General features: G+C 36.5%; 1 protein-coding gene across 1 annotated transcript; it reads left to right on the top strand.

Annotated features, from left to right (window-relative positions):
• The first annotated feature begins 3,156 nt into the window (after positions 1–3,156).
• On the top strand, positions 3,157–20,612 carry LOC104757405 (serine/threonine-protein kinase TOR). The gene is made up of 56 exons (XM_087496336.1): positions 3,157–3,531; positions 3,701–4,039; positions 4,119–4,193; positions 4,385–4,557; positions 5,068–5,166; positions 5,467–5,626; positions 5,703–5,846; positions 5,978–6,147; positions 6,226–6,430; positions 6,506–6,694; positions 6,905–7,057; positions 7,508–7,629; positions 7,719–7,818; positions 7,894–7,989; positions 8,291–8,421; positions 9,197–9,299; positions 9,378–9,560; positions 9,635–9,727; positions 9,826–9,861; positions 9,965–10,063; positions 10,146–10,244; positions 10,339–10,501; positions 10,783–10,907; positions 11,000–11,052; positions 11,531–11,654; positions 11,781–11,951; positions 12,210–12,362; positions 12,431–12,583; positions 13,081–13,152; positions 13,260–13,394; positions 13,484–13,545; positions 13,670–13,767; positions 14,043–14,152; positions 14,230–14,403; positions 14,512–14,577; positions 14,805–14,873; positions 15,042–15,152; positions 15,492–15,632; positions 15,722–15,850; positions 15,976–16,141; positions 16,222–16,430; positions 16,589–16,795; positions 16,964–17,077; positions 17,184–17,387; positions 17,719–17,799; positions 17,903–17,977; positions 18,061–18,127; positions 18,226–18,386; positions 18,534–18,707; positions 18,795–18,923; positions 18,999–19,082; positions 19,193–19,254; positions 19,340–19,412; positions 19,503–19,826; positions 19,911–20,164; positions 20,396–20,612. Exons 1-56 carry the CDS (start codon positions 3,367–3,369, stop codon positions 20,412–20,414), a joined length of 7,446 nt encoding a protein of 2,481 aa, XP_087352462.1. The 5' UTR covers positions 3,157–3,366; the 3' UTR covers positions 20,415–20,612.
• Positions 20,613–20,710: the final 98 nt, after the last annotated feature.

Here is a 20,710-nt window from a genome sequence, read left to right as displayed (position 1 = left end):
TTGATTATGGAGAAAAAGAGTAAATATATTTTGATTAATTATAAGGACCCCTTACTAGACATCAAACCTCTGTTTGATCATCGAGGATTGGAGAAGAGTACCATCATATCAAGAAACTTGACGATCTGTTTTCCTCTTGCAGCGATGATGATACGTTAGAAAAGGTCTAGAATTTGAGAGTAAATTTGAGTCCAAGTATTTAAGTAAATGTCTACCTATGGCTATATATACGTACACTGTTTGAATGTTAGATAGATGTTATTTGACAGTTACAAATTTGGGAATTATGGAATTTGGTGTCATAACTTTTGTAACATAAATATTTGCAACAGAAATCTTTTCATTAGATTAAATACAGTTCAATGCATGGTTATTGAAATTATAAAAACGCATAATTCATGGTGAAATAAATTTGTAACCCACTACATGATATTAAATATAAAATTTCAATATATTTTCCATATAAGAAATAATCAAACTTAATGATTTAATTAATACTATTTTAAATATGTCACTTACAATTGTGTAATGAAATAAATAGATAGAAAATCAAGAAAAGTCAACATAAATCAAAATCTTCTTTTTATATATATATATATATATATGATTTTGAACATGACAACAATTCTGAAATGCTCTTGACAGATCGATTTTATGTTGATATGTGCATTGATATCAAAGGAAAAACTATTATTGTGTAATTTATCATAATTTAATAGGATTTTAGTGGAACTGACTAACTTTATTGCCTACTCAATTAACAAAAGAAAACATTATATGATTTTAAAATGTGTAATAATTAAGGTTTATAAAATTACATAAAGGCATAATCATAATTATGTATTTAAACTATTTCATTTCTCATCTAAGATATGGTTTTTATTATGATATTTTCTTTTATTATAAAATAGTGTGTATTTTTTCACTTAAAAGGATGAAAGACAAATTAAATAGAATGTAAGAAAATGTGTAAAACAGATGTATCAAATATTAGTTAATTTATTAGTAAATGTTATAGAATATTAGATTTTGTATCAAATATATAATATGAGATTTTATTATAAAACAATCTGTTTTTGTTTGACAAAAGAACTTAAGATATAAAAGTGGATTTAAAAATATATGTCAATTGTACCAAATGGATAAAAGAAGTATGCTTATTTGGAATTGAAAATGATATAATTTTGTTGAAAAAAATGGAAATAAAAGATGACAAGTGTCACTGAAAGAGAATGCCAAATGTCGTTTTGTTGAAAAAAATGGAAATAAAAGATGACAGGTGTCACTGAAAGAGAATGCCAAATGTTGTAATGTGAGTAAGAGTTAGGAAAAACCTTCTCATATTATATAAGATTCTCATATTATATAAGATATCTATTGCTATAAGTCTATAAGATTATATTCCAATTATTTGACAAAGTTATTGAACACTTGGACTACTATTCAAGATAAACTTCAAAGGAATAAAATTACTTAACAATATGCATCCAATTGAATTTATTTGTACCACTTCTATTGTTCTTTGATAATTATCGTAAAATTAAAACTATCTTTTCTTATTTTTGTTTACACTTGAATTGGAAGAATAATAAATCACATGGCAATAAAAATGAGTCATTTAAAAAATAATAAAGTTATTACATTGCCTAGTGAACTAATCATCTTAAACAGTTTTACCCAGTAAAAGATCCGGAGATTAGGAAATAGTAGCTAATAAATTAAGCTATTCAAGTTCGGCCTAGCCACTCTCTTTGGCACAACCTCCGATGATTCTTCTCCCGGCGGCATCGAATCCAATCGGCGCCGCTGGGTCACCATCCAGTCATCTCTGGTTTCTCCCCTATCTTCCAAGCATGCTCTAGGTCCAGTCTGAATATACCAGAGGTTCAACGGACTACCAATCTGCTACTCCGATCATGCTTCAGCTACATCCTCTCTTCCCCTCCTCTTCTCACCCGGTGGGTTTCCTTGACGAACTGATTCTTTCTAGCCCACATCCATTCTCCGCCAAATCTGAGCCCTCTGATCGCCTCGCTAGCACTAGCCTCCATTCTGCTTATCGGCTTCCCTTGAAGTAAAACCCAACATCTCCTTGTTCCTCGGACTTAGATCCCCTCACCAAGTGTTCTACTTGGATGCAGCTGGACAGGAGCTCTGTTTTGACACTAGAGCTGCGTAAGATCTGGACAAGGTTTTATGATACAAGTAGATAATTCTTTTGCATCAAGATTTTGATGTGTGTTTAGTTTAAATAAAGTATAAATATTTCATTATTGTTGGTACTGAAGTGGCTACGAGTGTGATAGGTAAATCGTTAATTTAATTCAACAATAATGTAGATTTTGATCTGTTAGCAATTTGGGAAAATTTTTAATTTTTGTTTGTTAATTTTATTTGTATTGTTTGATGCTTATATCTAATTGTATTATGATTTAACTCACAATATAGTGCATAACAATTTATTTTTTACATATTATTAATTTAATCAACTTAATTAGATATGTCAATTTCTCTAATATTAATATTGTTTAACAAAATATTGAAGTGATTTTTTATTCGTGTAGCACAAAATTAATGATATTTTAAATTTAAATTGATATCTACCCAAATCTGTCCAACCATATAACCATGTCCGTGATATTTTTACTCGTGATACATGCCGCAAGAAAAAAATCGTAAAAGTCTAAATATATTATTAATATTTAAACATTTTATAAAGTTTAACTTTTTTAGAAATTAAAATATTTATCATATTTAAACTTCTTACAAAGTATAAATATTTCTAAAATTGAAAATTTATAAACGTTTAAATGCTTTAAAATAAAGAACTGAGACAAAACGAATAAAATTTTTAAATTTGAATATCTGATAAATCAAACTTCCTAGTTAGCTATAATGACAAATCCTTACATATGTTTTTGTCAAATATTTGATTTTAGTAAGGATATTATTATTTGTTCTTGGCAAGAGTGAATTTGAAGAATTTTTTATTGGTCCAATAAATGTAATAAGATAGATTTAGATACACACCAATAAGTTTTAATATATTAAAAAAATAATTTCCTTGGTAAAAAACCTTTCAGTTATTATATTTTTACCAAAGGACATTGTCTGGAAGAACAAGGCAAAAACCTAAAAAAGCTAAAAAAGCACTTTAAGTGTTTGATTTGTTACAAAAAAAAAAAAAAAAAAAAAAAAAAAATCCTAATTTTCTTCTTCTGCGATCTTCGCTTCTCTCTACGCATGATGTGTTGAAGATACCTCTGTACATACTCTTCTCTACCCCAAGTGTTGTTGAACAAATAAAAAAAGGGCTCAGATTTAGGGTTTTTCGAAGATTTTTGCGGCTGGACCGGCTCTGCAGCGATGTCTACCTCGTCGCAATCCTTTGTGGCTGGGCGGCCTGCATCCATGGCTTCCCCATCGCAATCGCACCGCTTTTGTGGCCCCGCAGCCACCGCTTCTGGCGGCGGAAGCTTTGACACTCTCAACCGTGTCATCGCTGACCTTTGCAGCCGTGGTAATCCAAAGGTAAACAAGAACATTGTAAAGTATTCTCCTTTTTGATGCTTTTAGTTGAAACCCAGAATAAATCCTCTTCCTTTTAATTCTCTCTGTTCTTGTTTTTGCAAAATTCGAAATTTTTACTTCTGATAGGTCTCTGAATTGATCGATGATTTTTGTTTTTTTTTTGTATCAGGAGGGAGCACCATTAGCCTTTAGGAAACATGTAGAGGAAGCAGTTCGTGATCTTAGCGGTGAAGCTTCCTCCAGGTTCATGGAGCAATTATATGATAGGATTTCTAATTTAATTGAGAGCACGGATGTGGCTGAAAACATGGGTGCACTCAGAGCCATTGATGAGTTAACGGAGATTGGATTTGGCGAGAATGCTACTAAGGTTTCTAGGTTTGCGGGTTATATGAGGACCGTGTTCGAGTTGAAGCGTGATCCCGACATCTTGGTGCTTGCTAGTAAAGTTTTGGGCCATCTTGCTCGGGCAGGTGGAGCAATGACTTCTGATGAAGTGGAGTTTCAGGTACAATTTGCTGTTTTCCTCCCCTTTCTATCACTGGCTCCGCTCATAGTTGCTCAACTCTTTCTCTCTTTTTTCACAGATGAAAACAGCTTTTGATTGGCTTCGCGTAGACAGGGTGGAATATCGTCGTTTCGCCGCCGTTTTAATATTAAAGGTAGCCTGATTTTTTAGCTGTCCTATCCTTGAGATAAGCTGCAGAAACACATGTCATTTTTTTCTTTTAGTTACTCAGAAAGAAATTTCTGAACAAATAAATTGGATAATGGATGTTTGAAATGATAGTGAGGATAACTTTCCAATCCAGCAGCTTAATATATATATGGCTATTTTCTTGCAACATTGCAGGAGATGGCAGAAAATGCTTCTACTGTATTTAATGTTCATGTCCCTGAATTTGTGGATGCTATCTGGGTTGCACTAAGGGATCCCCAGTTGCAAGTGCGAGAACGAGCTGTTGAGGCGTTGCGTGCTTGCCTTCGTGTTATTGAGAAAAGGGAGACTCGATGGCGAGTGCAATGGTTTGTATTCTCTTTTCCTTTAAAATGGTCGAGTGTTTTAAATGTTTTCTGTTGGTAATATATTTGGTATGATATTTTTATGCGAGGCTTTTCTTTGTGTTGTTACAATACTTTCATTTTCAATCCTGTTATGTGGTTCCACCCTCGTTTAAGTACTACTTTGCATATTTTATTGTGTAAATGCAATTTATATTAGCTTTTTATGCTGCGGTCCCCCCAAAAATGGATGAGGTTTGAATATATATTCTTCCCATGGTGATACATTTTGAGCATATGTAACATGATCAGTGTAGTCTCAATGTATATCAAGTAGATGGGAAATGTAACGAACCCTATCTTGCTTTCAAGGTTTGTAACGGACTTGAAGCTTTTGTCAATTTGAATTGTGTTCTCTGACTTGCAGACTTTCTACTGGATTTAAATATATCATTGCCAATGCAATGCTTCAAACTATCAATAGAAGTTTCCATGTCTGAGCTAACTGATCCTCTCTCCATTTGGCTTTTACAGGTACTATCGAATGTTTGAAGCTACACAGGATGGGTTGGGCAGAAATGCCCCGGTTCATAGTATTCATGGTTCTTTACTCGCCGTTGGCGAGCTGTTGAGGTAAATGCAGAAGCCATTATCTATTTTGAAAGCATCCCATTCTATTAGTCAGACACTTAAGTTTGATTTTCCGTAGAAGAACTTGTTTGTCCCCATGATGCTCATTTTGTTTGTTTGTCATTGTACTGTAGTTTCCATCGTTAAAGAGATAGATAATTCATGTATATTCCTCTACTTTAAGTGTATATCTGAACAAAAGGCTCTTGAAGACGAAAATTGTGTTGGTTTCTGTTAAGTAGATTGATTTCATGCCATATTTGGTGTTAGAATTTATGGCTTAATGCTAGAGGTGGTTTGCAGGAATACAGGTGAGTTCATGATGTCTAGGTATAGAGAAGTTGCCGAAATTGTCCTCAGATACCTTGAACATCGTGATCGTCTTGTTCGCCTTAGCATCACCTCGTTACTGCCTCGCATTGCTCACTTTCTTCGTGACCGCTTTGTTACAAACTATTTAACGGTAAGTGACTGAGAAATTCTCTAAACCAAAATACCAAAATTGATCTGGAAACGTGACATGAAGTACTTTCTTGCAGATATGCATGAATCATATTCTTACTGTGTTGAGAATACCGGCTGAACGAGCCAGTGGGTTCATCGCCCTTGGGGAAATGGCTGGTGCTTTGGATGGTGAGCTTATCCACTATTTGCCGACAATTATGTCTCATCTGCGGGATGCGGTGAGTCAAAATTTTTTTTTTGTCCCTTTAAAGTACGCTTTAATACTTTTGAATTAAGTATCATCTTGGGTCTAATAAGTTTTGAAAATTGAACTAGACAAGTGATTTGTTGACTATGTTTTCCCCTGTAGATTGCCCCACGTAAAGGTAGACCTTTGCTTGAAGCTGTGGCTTGTGTTGGTAACATCGCGAAGGCAATGGGATCCACAGTGGAAACTCATGTTCGAGATCTTTTAGATGTTATGTTTTCCTCTAGTCTCTCTTCTACACTTGTTGACGCTCTTGATCAGATAACCATCAGGTAAAGTTGAGCAAAAGAAGTTTGTTATTACCTGCAGTAATGTGTATACTTTTAATGCTGACAATTCTTGGGTATCAGCATTCCTTCTTTGCTGCCAACGGTACAAGATCGGCTTCTAGATTGCATTTCGTTGGTTCTTTCAAGATCCCCTTATTCTCAAACAAAGCCTCCTGTTCCTGTTGTCCGAGGTAGTACAGTGGGCATGGCACCACAGTCTGCTGACCCTAGTTGTTCAGCGCAAGTTCAACTAGCCCTGCAGACTCTTGCTCGTTTCAATTTCAAGGTCGCCGCTCTTTGCTGATAACATTTTCGAAAGAATATGATTTATATATTGTATCTGAGCCTCTGATTTCTGCAGGGGCATGATCTTCTTGAATTTGCTCGGGAGTCAGTTCTTGTTTATTTGGATGATGAGGATGCAGCCACAAGAAAAGATGCTGCTTTGTGCTGTTGCAGACTAATTGCAAATTCTTTATCTGGTGTCACACAATTTGGCTCAAGCAGGTCAACACGAGCAGGGGGGAGACGAAGGCGCCTTGTGGAAGAGGTGTTATATGAATACTGAAAACCCATTACACTTTTTCTTATTGCTTGTCTTTAATTTGGCCTTTTCTCATTACAACAGATTTTGTTTTTCTTCTTTTCCAAGTCTGAACTCCAGTATGTTAAGTCTGCTTCGTGATGACATTTGTAATTGCAATACTTGTAGTGGTTCCAATTTCCTGCTTACCTGAGAAATGATGTTTGGGTTCTGCAGATTGTGGAAAAGCTTCTCAGGACAGCTGTTGCGGATGCTGATGTAACTGTTCGCAAGTCTATCTTCGTTGCTTTATATGGCAACCAATGTTTTGATGATTATTTAGCACAGGCTGATAGTTTGACTGCCATTTTTGCTTCCTTAAATGATGAGGTATGTACATGTTATTTGTTTGAATAAAGTAGCACTTCATCTGGCATATTGCAATTCTATTATCTTTCGGATCTTTTAATCTGTCTCTCTTGGGTGAATGACGGATGACTTGTAATTATATTGCTTTTTGTAATTCGATTTCGTGGGTTCATGAGATTAGTACCTATTAAAGAAATTTTGGTTACGAAGATGTAGCTAGATTTTTGGTCTACTAATTGGCTTCTATTGTGCCAGAAAACAGTGTTACTTAAGTTATACTGCAAAAGTGCAGTTGAGATATTTTAATTGGATGATTTGTGGATGGAATGAATGCCTTTTGTTGGTGGATGCACGAAATGCATCCTTGTGACACCCCTGTCAACCTGATAGAATACTTGGCTTATGCTTCACTCCACCTGGCTACTGCATTAGCCATTTCAACTCATATATTACAATATCTTTGTTCAACAGGACCTTGATGTCCGAGAATATGCCATCTCAGTTGCTGGGAGGTTATCTGAAAAAAATCCAGCATACGTACTTCCAGCACTTCGTCGCCATCTTATACAGCTGTTAACCTACCTTGAGTTGAGGTAACAACAACTTTCTTTAGTTCATATAATAAGATTCGTTTCCGATTAATAAGTATCTGTTGCATTGACTTCAATTGTAATGTCAGCAGTGCAGATAACAAGTGCAGGGAAGAGAGTGCGAAACTCCTTGGGTGTTTAGTTCGAAATTGTGAACGACTTATACTTCCATATGTAGCTCCTGTCCAAAAGGTTTATTTTCTCTTCACTTCTTAAATAGTATGATTATTATTGTTGTTCACGGGGATTGTAACTCTTGTTTTCTAGGCACTTGTTGCAAGACTTAGTGAAGGAACTGGAGTGAATGCTAACAATAATATTGTCACTGGAGTTCTCGTAACTGTTGGGGATCTTGCAAGAGTGGTAAGTTGATATATAATTTTGGTAAGTTTTAGTTTCTACATTAAGTGCCGATCCAAACATAACTGTGTTTTGGCTGCGCGATAAAGTTGCTGTCTTATTTTGACTATTCATATCTGTGTTGGCTAAGAGTATTTCAAAATTCAGTGGCCTAGTCAGTAGTCGGTATCTAATATTGTTTTTTTTTTCTCTAAGTTGACAGAATGTTGGTACTTTATATTCTTTCTAGTCCTGTTATTTATTGTGTTTGGCTAAGACATTCCCATCTTGGTTTTTCTCTTTTTTTTTTGCGTTGCTTGCTCAGGGTGGCTTAGCAATGAGACAATATATTCCGGAGCTGATGCCTTTGATTGTTGAAGCTTTAATGGATGGAGCTGCTGTAGCAAAACGTGAGGTGGCTGTTTCTACCCTTGGTCAAGTTGTTCAAAGTACAGGGTATGAGATATTTCCTTCTTTTAGGACTTAAAACTTCCTTTTTTGTTTTATTTGATAATGGTACTAGGTTATTTTGAACATACTAATTTTCTTGTAAATTAAGAAAATTGTGTACTATCTTGATTGGCAAAAGCCTGGTTTGACTAGATTGAAATACTGGATTTAGTGAATTTTTGACATAATCGGTGCTTCTATTTGTTCTGGTTAGCTAGGTAGCAACCTGAGCTATCCTTAAGCTGTTGCTCTGTGTTAATGTATATATCTTCTTTTTTCTTTGTCATCATGTTAATGTTAATGTATATCATATGTCAGAATTGGTCATATGTTTTATCATTTGGATTACTAGGAGTGAGAAATCTAGAAATTATACAATTATTATCCAAGCCAGTTCTTCCATCCGCGGTAGATCTTTGTGATGGTTTATTGTTCGTCTTTCCTGAGATGGCTTAGTATTCCCAGAGAAAGAATATTACCTTTCTGTGTTGGAACTTGTCATGAGTTGTTATTCTCTCTTTGTCATGCAATAGGATTGATTTACGAGTACCTCGAACATTATGCTGCCTAGATATCTAATCATATATATAGTTCATGTTTATGAGGTTGTAGACATTCGTAGATAGTGAGGTGATCAACTTGCATGCTGCATTTAGTAGCTTGGGACATGGTTGTTATGTGCTAACCATTGTGCACATAACTAGTACAAAATGAAGGGAGTTTTGAAGTTTACAATCCTCCGTGCATGTTATTTATGCCTCTCATTTCATTGTTAACGTAGGTATGTTGTGACTCCATACAAGGAATACCCATTGTTGCTTGGCTTACTTTTGAAACTGCTGAAGGGTGACTTAGTGTGGTCTACCAGACGAGAAGTGCTCAAGGTAGTTTCTAGAGAAATAATTTTTATTCTAGACTATTCTAGTAGTTCTTTTTTGTGATAAACATGGTTATATCTACAGGTTCTTGGAATTATGGGCGCTTTGGATCCTCATGTGCATAAACGTAACCAACAAAGTTTATCAGGATCACATGGTGAAGTTCCTCGCGGCACTGGGGATTCAGGTCAACCTATTCCATCAATTGATGAGTTACCTGTGGAACTCCGGCCGTCATTTGCTACATCTGAGGATTATTACTCAACGGTAGTTCTTAACTTGTGTGAATTATCGCAATTGTAGTCTGAATTGTGCTCATATCACTTTCGTCGTTGTCATAGGTTGCTATCAACTCGCTTATGCGAATTCTTAGAGATGCATCACTTCTTAGTTATCACAAAAGGGTTGTTAGATCTCTGATGATCATTTTCAAGGTAACACAAACCATCTTGACTGTTTTTAGAATAAACTTGTGTTGGAATTGCAACGAACAAGTTAAAACATTATCACTTCTTTGTTTTTGCGAGGTCAGTCAATGGGATTGGGATGCGTGCCTTACCTGCCAAAGGTAGCTGTATAGAATATTGTATCTCCGGCAGCTTTTCAATCCATGCTATCTCTGTTTTACGTTTTGGTAATTTGTTGGGTTGGGTCCACCTCTGTTTTTGAAGGTTTTACCTGAGCTTTTTCACACTGTTCGAACATCTGATGAGAACTTGAAGGACTTTATTACATGGGGTCTTGGGACTCTAGTTTCCATTGTGCGCCAGGTATATACACCTTAAAATTTCCAGTTATGGTCAAAATACGATCGACTTGTGAAAACTCATAGCGTATGTTATTTGTCTACAGCACATACGCAAGTATCTGCCAGAGCTGCTGTCACTAGTCTCTGAACTATGGTCATCCTTCACCTTGCCAGGTCCCGTCCGCCCCTCTCGTGGTCTTCCGGTAAGTTGTATGCGCCTAGAGTATGCTATTATTCTTATTGATTTACGGACATATATCTTATGAAGAGTACTTCGCCTCTCTTATTGATAATCAGGTTCTGCATCTACTGGAACATCTTTGCTTGGCACTTAATGATGAATTCAGAACTTATCTTCCTGTCATCCTTCCGTGTTTCATCCAAGTATTAGGTGACGCGGAGCGGTTTAATGATTACATCTACGTTCCTGATATTCTCCACACGCTCGAAGTGTTTGGCGGTCAGTAATACTTGTCTTGTTTCATATCCTCATTGTCATTTGTATTATTTGGGCATGCGAGTTCTAGTAATTAATGGATACATTTTTTTTATCGGAAGGTAAAGAGGATCCACACTATCATATTGTGTAGTGTAAGATGATATATGTAGTTTGATTATGATATGCATACTTTGTTTTAGTATAGTATCTTTTGATAGTCAGGTTGTTCTCTCCTGTAATTTCTATTTTTTTCATCATGGCCAAACTCTACTCTGATGGTTGACCCTAGTCCATATGTGCAGGAACTCTTGATGAGCACATGCATTTACTCCTTCCTGCCCTTATTCGATTGTTTAAAGTAGATGCTCCTGTACCTATAAGACGCGATGCCATCAAAACTTTGACTAGAGTAATCCCGTGTGTCCAGGTTAGGAGCTATGTTTATTTATTTTGCGTTATTTATTATCTTCTTTACTTATGCTGATCCAAAACTTTTTAATTATCGGTATATATCCTCAGGTTACTGGTCATATCTCCGCTCTCGTGCATCACTTGAAGCTGGTATTAGATGGGTAAGTTATGCTGATTTCACTACCTGGAAATAGTGCATTGTTTGCTTTTTCGCAAGGTCTTTCGACAATACTTCTTTAAAACTTAGGCATTGTGTCTCTATCTGATTTTCTCTGAAATGATTTGGTTCATTCGATTAAGGATAGTGGATTTGAAATGAGAAATCCATTGCATCCTAGAGTTGGCAATGCATTATCAATAAAGGATTTTCAACTCATTAGCTTTCATTTCGTCATTGCTTATTATTACAAATCTGTTTTCCATGAGTTGTTTTGCTAAGTTACAAATTTGTCTGGCTATAAGCATTTGTTTTTTAGAACTTCGCAGATGTTAGTAAATATCTTTATGTTATGAAACTTTTATGCCATTATTAACGTGACTCAATTGTTTTCTGTTGTATTTTCATATCATATTTTTCGAAATTTACTCATGATTTCAGTTTGTATAAATTTTCTTGTGCGGTATTTTCTGAAATCGCAGGAAGAATGATGAGTTGCGGAAGGATGCTGTTGACGCACTATGCTGTTTGGCTCATGCACTTGGAGAGGACTTCACCATATTCATTGAATCAATTCACAAGCTTTTGCTGAAGCATCGATTACGGGTTTTGCATTAAACTATCTTTTAATTAAAATAGCACTTGCAGTAAAAAACTTTTATCCTGTAGGTGTATAAATTTCATTATTGTATATTTCTGTCTGTAAAATCTCACTTTACAACATTTTTGCAGCATAAAGAATTTGGGGAAATTCATGCTCGCTGGCTGAGACGTGAACCGTTGATTGTAGCTTCAACTGCAACTCAACAATTAAGTAGGCGACTACCAGTTGAGGTTATCAGGGATCCTGTAATTGAGAATGAGATCGATCCTTTCGAAGAAGGAAATGACAGGAACCATCAGGTACTCTTTTCTGTATTCTTGATGTGTTAAAATTTTGTTATCAATATCAAGTTGCGGTCGTAATTATACTCCTAACATTGTAAAAATTTTGGTATCAATTGCAACGAGTTTGTAAAGATGCCCCCTATGTTTCCTCTTCTCTATGGACTATATATGTATGCTTGATTTAACATGATCCTCTAGTAAAATTTCTTTAGTCTTTGTTTGTTTTGAAACAGCTAAAATTGTCACTTATGGCTTTGATGATCTGTTGAACAGGTTAATGATGGTAGACTGCGTACAGCTGGAGAAGCTTCTCAACGAAGCACCAAGGAAGACTGGGAGGAATGGATGAGACATTTTAGTATTGAATTACTTAAAGAGTCTCCCTCTCCAGCATTAAGAACTTGCGCAAAACTTGCTCAGTTGCAGGTGTTTAATCTATACTCTTTCTTTTCCTCTCGTAAAAGAATATGCATTTTAATGATCGTGTTTTGCAGCCATTTGTCGGGAGAGAATTGTTTGCTGCTGGCTTTGTCAGTTGCTGGGCACAGCTAAACGAGTCTAGCCAAAAGCAGTTAGTTAGGAGCTTGGAAATGGCCTTTTCATCTCCAAATATCCCTCCAGAGATTTTAGCAACACTACTCAATTTGGTATGTTCTTCGTTAAATTTAAAGAAAACTTAAACAGGACAGCCGTTAATTGAGTCACTGGCTATAATGAACAGCAAACTTGTTTCCTGTAGCTATGGACTATAGATGTGCTTATTGAGTGCTTGTGTTTTAGCTTAGGCAATAGTGTCCAGTAATGAGTTGACTACATCTTCCCAGACTGGAACAAAAAGTGCTTAGGTCACCATTTCGTTAGTGATTGCACCTCTTAGCCATTCTACTGGAAGGATGTAAAACACGTTTTTTTTGTTGCTAAAACCATAAATCGAACAATCTGTGAGTGTTCATGGAAACATGATATGTAACTTTTATTTAATCTATTATTAATCCAAATTTCTGCGTATACTCTTTCGTTTAACCTATATTATGGTAGGTTGGATAAAGAATCATACATTTAGAATAAAACCAACCTACCTTTATGTGTGATCCTGTTGCTTGTTCCTGTCACTTGTGCTTGATTATATCATTACTCTTCTTAGGCAGAGTTTATGGAACATGATGAGAAGCCTCTTCCCATTGATATTCGTCTTCTGGGTGCACTAGCTGAAAAGGTTTGCGTCATGAATTCCCTAGTTAAATTAGCTTTGGTACCTCTTTTAGTATCATATCAAGCATTCATCCGATTTTCTTGGTAATGGTGCAATTTCCTACTTTGTAGTGTCGTGTTTTTGCCAAAGCTCTGCATTATAAAGAGATGGAATTTGAAGGTCCACGATCCAGGAGGATGGATGCGAACCCAGTTGCTGTTGTCGAGGCTCTTATACACATAAATAATCAGTTACACCAGCATGAGGTACACTGTATTTTGTATCCTATTTCGCCCATCTCACTCACTATCTTTGATATTTGTCATTGTTGATGGTTTGGGATTCTTTTTCATAGGCTGCTGTCGGCATACTAACCTATGCTCAACAACATCTTGATGTGCAATTAAAAGAATCATGGTAACATGAATTTCTGAATCATGATGCTTATTTTGGGTTCTGTTTGATAGGCACGCGGAAACAAGATTGTGGTAGCATTCTTTGATCCTAATCAGTTGAAAAGCGCTAACGTGTTTTTTTCTAGGTATGAGAAGCTGCAGCGGTGGGACGATGCACTCAAAGCGTACACTTTGAAAGCATCTCAAACATCAAATCCTCATCTTGTATTAGAAGCCACACTAGGTCTGTGATCACCCACATTATTGGCGGGATTTACTGGGGTTTTTTTTTGTCTTCTGTAATGTTTTTTCTAAGTAGTTATGTGGGCATTTCTGGTCGATATTCAGTTAGTAGTTCAAAGAGAATTGTGGCTCACGACATTTTTACAAGTTAGCAGAACAAAAACTCAATGCATATTTTTCCAATCTAACATTTTCAGTTGAACATAGATATGATGCTTTGTTTTTCCTTTTCATGAAATGTCCTGAGTCTATAGCTTATTATTGACCACGATGTAGGACAAATGAGATGTCTTGCTGCCCTTGCAAGATGGGAAGAACTCAACAATCTCTGCAAAGAGTACTGGAGTCCTGCTGAGCCATCTGCGCGTTTGGAAATGGCACCAATGGTTGGTAACTTCTACTTATGCTACATTTGGTGATACAGCTACATAGTTACATAAATATCTGTTTGCAATCATACTAGGCTGCAAATGCTGCGTGGAATATGGGAGAGTGGGATCAAATGGCGGAATATGTGTCTCGGTTAGATGATGGCGATGAAACAAAGCTTCGGGGTTTAGCAAGCCCTGCTTCTAGTGGTGATGGGAGCAGTAGTGGCACATTCTTCAGGGCTGTTCTATTAGTTCGAAGGGCAAAGGTACACTTAAACCTTGTACTTTAAATCATATCTGGCTTACTTATAATCTATTTGCAGACACTTATTTCTGCATATCTGTGCCTGTGGATATTTTTCTTTCCTTTTTAGTACGACGAGGCTCGTGAATATGTGGAAAGAGCTAGAAAATGTCTCGCCACAGAACTTGCAGCGCTGGTAGGATTTCTTCCCTTTCTGGCAGTATTCTCGTATTAAGTTTTGTTGTGAATAAAGGGAACTTCTTAGTTACATGTTGAGCTCTATATAAGCAACATTTTGTGCATGTTATCGTTGGCTCCTGCTATAGAAGCATCATATGATCACCACAGTTACCTTGTTAGTCGCTCACTTAGATTGAAAAACTTGTAAATGTCTCTGTTTTTCTGTATTTGCGCTTTCTACAGGTTTTGGAGAGCTATGAGCGTGCATACAGCAATATGGTTCGTGTTCAGCAGCTATCAGAACTAGAGGAGGTTAGATCTCAATTATTGATGATCCCTTCTCCTGGATACTCTCCCTAACCACCTAGGTTTGAAGGGGAAACAGGAGAAAAGTCTAAATGTTTATTTGATCATATTTTGTATACATATACATGATGAATTTTTCTTGTTGTTTTTTTTCTCCTGTTGTATCGATAATAGGTAATTGAATATTATACGCTGCCTGTGGGAAATACTATTGCTGAAGAACGGAGAGCTCTAATCCGTAATATGTGGACTCAGCGGATTCAGGGATCCAAGCGTAATGTGGAGGTATGTTATTTCTTAAGTTACCATGTTAGTTGAACCACTGAGTGAATGACAAGTCATTTAGTATTCTAAGCATCAAATATTGCGATATGGTGACTTTAGTAAATAAATCTTCCCTACGATCAAAATTTTTTTTTTTTAAGGTTTGATGTATTAATTTTCCTTCTGTTGATTTATATAAAGTAAAGGAGCTTCTCACTAGACTATTAGTCAGAGCCTGAATCATCATAGGCGCAAAAAAAACTATCCAAACAATGAAAGTCATTGGCATCTTATGAAGTGATCTCAGTTGTTCTTTATAAATATGCTTTCTTAATTTTTTGCATTCCCAATACTGCTCAGGTGTGGCAAGCACTTTTGGCTGTCCGGGCCCTTGTGCTACCTCCTACAGAAGATGTTGAAACTTGGCTCAAGTTTGCCTCGCTATGTCGGAAGAGTGGGAGGATCAGTCAGGCGAAGTCTACTCTACTCAAGCTCTTACCGGTCTTGACCTTTTGCCTTTTGGTTTTAGAATTTTCTCTACCGAGTGTAGCTTTACTCTGTTATGTCTAACTTAGGACCTCATTTTGTAGTTTGATCCAGAAATATCGCCAGAAAACATGCAATATCACGGACCTCCACAAGTGATGCTTGGATACTTGAAATACCAATGGTCACTTGGAGAGGAACGTAAGCGCAAAGAGGCATTTACCAAGCTGCAGGTATGTCATACACCAAGTAGCTACTAGCATTGTCTGGGGTTTATTACTCTTTCTCACATTTTCCCATATTTTGCTTGGACGGCCATGTTATGTCTTCCCTCGATATAACTTTAAATTGTTTCTAGATTCTGACTAGAGAACTCTCAAGTGTGCCACAATCTCAATCTGACATACTGGCCAGTATGGTATCTAGCAAGGGCACAAATGTGCCACTTCTGGCACGAGTAAATCTCAAACTGGGAACGTGGCAGTGGGCTCTTTCTTCCGGTTTGAATGATGGGTCTATTGAAGGTGAATTGTAGTTGCTTTTGATTGTGTAAGTGTTATCAAACTATTTCTGACCATAACACTTTGGTGATGGTCTTTTCCAGAAATTCTTGATGCGTTTGACAAATCTACCCGCTATGCTCCTAAATGGGCTAAAGCATGGCACACATGGGCGTTATTTAATACAGCAGTGATGTCGCATTACATTTCAAGAGGTCAAATTGCTTCCCAGTTTGTTGTTTCTGCAGTCACTGGATATTTTCATTCTATAGCATGTGCAGCAAATGCCAAAGGAGTTGACGACAGTTTACAGGTAAAGCGTATGCATCCATGGCTTTTCCATCGTACACAAACCAAACCCGTGTCTTCCTTTCCATGTTGCTACTTCCCTCATACTTGTTAACGTGAGGAGTTGTTTTACCATACTGTTGGTCTGTTAAATTATTTTCCACTTCTGTCTCATTTCCATAGGACATACTGCGTCTTCTCACGTTGTGGTTCAACCATGGAGCTACAGCTGACGTCCAAACAGCATTGCAGATAGGATTCAGTCATGTCAACATCAACACCTGGCTTGTTGTACTGCCTCAAATAATTGCTAGGATACATTCAAATAATCGTGCTGTCAGGGAACTGATACAGTCTCTTCTCATCCGCATAGGCGAAAATCACCCACAGGTTTGCAGTTTTACAGAAACTTGATAAATCTTCATCATTATTACAAATCTATGATAGGAATTAAGATATATACATGAAGTTTTACTCTTGCCATTTTGATCGCATGTTTACCTAAATCGGTTTGAATGCATAATTTATCCTTGACTGTTGTTCTCCAAATGTTTTCAGGCACTTATGTATCCCCTTCTCGTTGCATGTAAATCAATAAGCAATCTCCGGCGAGCTGCAGCTCAAGAGGTAGTTGATAAAGTTCGCCAGCACAGTGGTGCACTTGTGGATCAGGTTAATAGTCATCTCTTCTGTTTGTCAATTATATTGAATTTTTTTTTTTTTAACTGAGCTAATTAGTGACCCCCTTCCCTTACCTTCACAACAACGAAAAAAACAGGCGCAACTTGTATCACATGAACTTATCAGGGTTGCCATACTTTGGCATGAAATGTGGCATGAAGCACTAGAAGAAGCTAGTCGCTTGTATTTTGGTGAACATAACATTGAAGGAATGCTGAAAGTACTTGAACCTTTACATGACATGCTCGATGAAGGCGCAAGTAAGGACACTACGACCATACAGGAAAGAGCATTTATAGAGGTAGGGATATTTCAGTCCCTTGATTGGGCATTTGGGTGTGTGTTCACATTATTTATAATTTCATATTTCTCTAGCACGGGTGTACAACGTTACTGCAGTATCTAGTTTTTTTTTTTTTTTTTTTTTTTTTTTTGCAATGTTACTTCTTACTTGTAGTCATATTTTTTCCTTTCGGGATTTAAAGAATTAAAATCAACCATGTTGCCCTTGATAGAATCAGATTATTACTGCGTAGACTGTTTCATGTCTCACTTATTTCAGTCAATGTTATTTGTTAACTTAACAATGTTCTTTAATGTCAGCAACTAAAGTTAGTATATTGTTGATGCAGGCATACCGTCACGAACTACAAGAGGCACATGACTGCTGTCTCAATTACAAGAAAACTGGCAAAGATGCTGAACTTACACAGGTAATCAGAAATTTAAAAAAAATTGTCTGATTAGTGTTTGCAGTCTTCTTATGAAAGAGACGGAATTGACATGTCTTTCTTTTCAATTCTTTATCTTTATTAGGCTTGGGATCTTTACTATCACGTATTCAAACGGATTGACAAACAGCTAGCCAGTCTCACGACATTGGATTTGGAAGTAATAAGATATTCTTTTCTTTGGTTTCCTCTCTCCTTTCTTCTTTGAGTTCTAATCTGACTGGCATGTTACTTGTTGGATAGTCTGTTTCTCCTGAGTTGCTGTTGTGCCGTGACTTGGAGCTAGCAGTTCCTGGAACATATCGTGCAGGTAACAACAGACTGAACTGCCAAGGTTTGCCTGAGCTGATTTATGTTATTAACCTGGCTTTGTTTCTTACATCCATATTTCGGTTTTCTTCTAATTAGATGCCCCCGTCGTGACGATTGCATCGTTTTCACGCCAACTTGTTGTCATAACCTCTAAACAAAGACCAAGGAAATTGACTATTCACGGAAATGATGGTGAGGACTACGCCTTCTTGTTGAAGGGACATGAAGATCTAAGGCAGGATGAGCGTGTTATGCAGGTAATTCTCCAAAAAAATCAATTGTGCATTGTTTTGTTAATTCAGCTTGAAGAATATGCAAATGAAGTTTTCAGTTCTGCACTTCACATATATTCAGTTTTCAGCTACAACATGACATCTATGCCTTTCCTCTTATTTGTGTTTCAGCTTTTTGGTTTGGTGAACACTTTGCTTGAGAATTCCAGAAAAACAGCAGAAAAAGATCTTTCCATCCAACGTTATTCTGTAATACCACTATCTCCCAATAGTGGACTGATCGGATGGGTTCCGAACTGCGATACCCTTCACCATCTTATTCGAGAGTACAGAGATGCGCGAAAGGTTAGTCTTGTAATCACTCAGGTTTTTACTCCTGAAACTATCTGCAGTGTACAGTAATTCTTACACATGCCTTTCTAAAATTTTCAGATCATTCTTAATCAAGAACAGAAGCATATGTTAAGTTTTGCTCCAGACTATGACAATCTACCGCTCATAGCAAAGGTTGAAGTATTTGAGTATGCTCTAGAAAACACAGAGGGAAATGATCTATCCAGGGTACTCAATTTCTCTATTTTGGGTAAATTACCTAATCTGGAATACCAAGTTGCTTAATAGTCTCCTTTTTGGTAGGTTCTCTGGTTAAAAAGTCACTCGTCAGAGGTATGGCTGGAAAGAAGAACAAACTATACTAGAAGTTTAGCAGTTATGAGTATGGTATGTAGTTGATTTCATCCTTTGTTCTCCGCTTGTGTAGCATCAAATTAAAAATTTCGGGTGTTTTAACTCGCTAATAAAATGAACTCCTTGCATTACTTTTGTGTCAGGTTGGTTATATTCTTGGGTTAGGTGATCGACACCCAAGTAACCTTATGCTCCATAGATACAGGTATATAAAACTGAAAATAAAAGAAGTTTACATTACAATTACAACTTTTGGTTCTATTTTTTTATCAATGGTTTTAATTGTACAGTGGAAAAATCTTGCATATCGATTTTGGAGATTGTTTTGAGGCTTCTATGAATAGAGAGAAGTTTCCTGAAAAGGTATTCATTTTTTATGTTTACCTCGTATGCATGTTTGCGAGAATTGTGAATATCAAAGAACCGATGAAAAGATTGGTTAAATATTGGTAGGTTCCATTCCGGTTGACAAGAATGCTTGTCAAAGCGATGGAAGTCAGTGGCATCGAAGGAAACTTCCGCTCAACCTGCGAAAACGTTATGCAAGTTCTGAGAACCAATAAAGATAGTGTAATGGCAATGATGGAAGCGTTTGTACATGATCCTTTAATCAACTGGCGTCTTTTCAATTTCAATGAAGTCCCTCAATTAGCATTGCTCGGTAACAACAACCCCAATGCTCCTGCTGTTGTTGAGCCTGAGGAAGAAGATGAAGATCCCGCGGATATGGACCTTCCTCAGCCACAAAGAAGTACCCGAGAGAAGGAGATTCTTCAGGTTTCTTTTGAAAATCTTTATCTTATTTTTTTTTTACAAAGGGGACTGTTTTTTAATAATTGGGATTCTTTTGGATTATTTCAGGCTGTGAATATGCTTGGAGATGCTAATGAAGTTCTAAACGAGCGTGCAGTAGTTGTTATGGCACGTATGAGTCACAAGCTTACAGGCCGTGATTTCTCGTCTTCTGCAATTCCGAACAATCCCATTGCTGATCATAATAACTTACTCGGAGGAGATTCACATGAAGTCGAACATGGTTTGTCTGTGAAAGTACAGGTTCAAAAGCTAATCAATCAAGCGACTTCCCATGAAAATCTGTGTCAAAACTATGTTGGGTACGTTCCTCTACGCTCCTCTTTTTTTTTTGCTTTTCTTTTCATTAGCATAAGTTTTGTTATATATTAAGTCAATTTATATTTAATATAAGTAAGTACAAGAATCCAAAAGATTATTCATATTGATAGACAGAGAAAGAGAATATAAACGCTGGAATTTACAGATGCATCATCTATTATGCAAAACCTGTGAGGGCTTGGAAACATAAGTTATTTTTACTTGTTTTGCAGGTGGTGCCCTTTCTGGTGAGATGATGGGTCATCTGTACATTTATTATAATGTAAATAGGCATTTGTAATTTTCAACTAAGTTGAATTTATTTGGATTAAGATTAAGAATAAACCATGTTCTTTCTAATGTAAATAATTTATTAGTTTACTAGTGTGTATAGTAAGATGATGTAGCGTGGATGAATAAAAAAGTGGGTTAAGTCACATTTTTTTACCATCTATCTTCCTCCGACAGAATAAACAAGATGGTACATATCTTTTATGAAGTATATAGTGCAATTGTGTTGAGGGTTGGTAACAATGGTAAGTAACTTA

Source organism: Camelina sativa, chromosome 17, assembly GCF_030686135.1.
Source record: "Camelina sativa cultivar CO46 ecotype springtype chromosome 17, ASM3068613v1".
NCBI lineage: Eukaryota > Viridiplantae > Streptophyta > Magnoliopsida > Brassicales > Brassicaceae > Camelina > Camelina sativa.
Note: the sequence above shows the minus strand (reverse complement) of the source record. Positions and strands in the feature narration are given on the sequence as shown.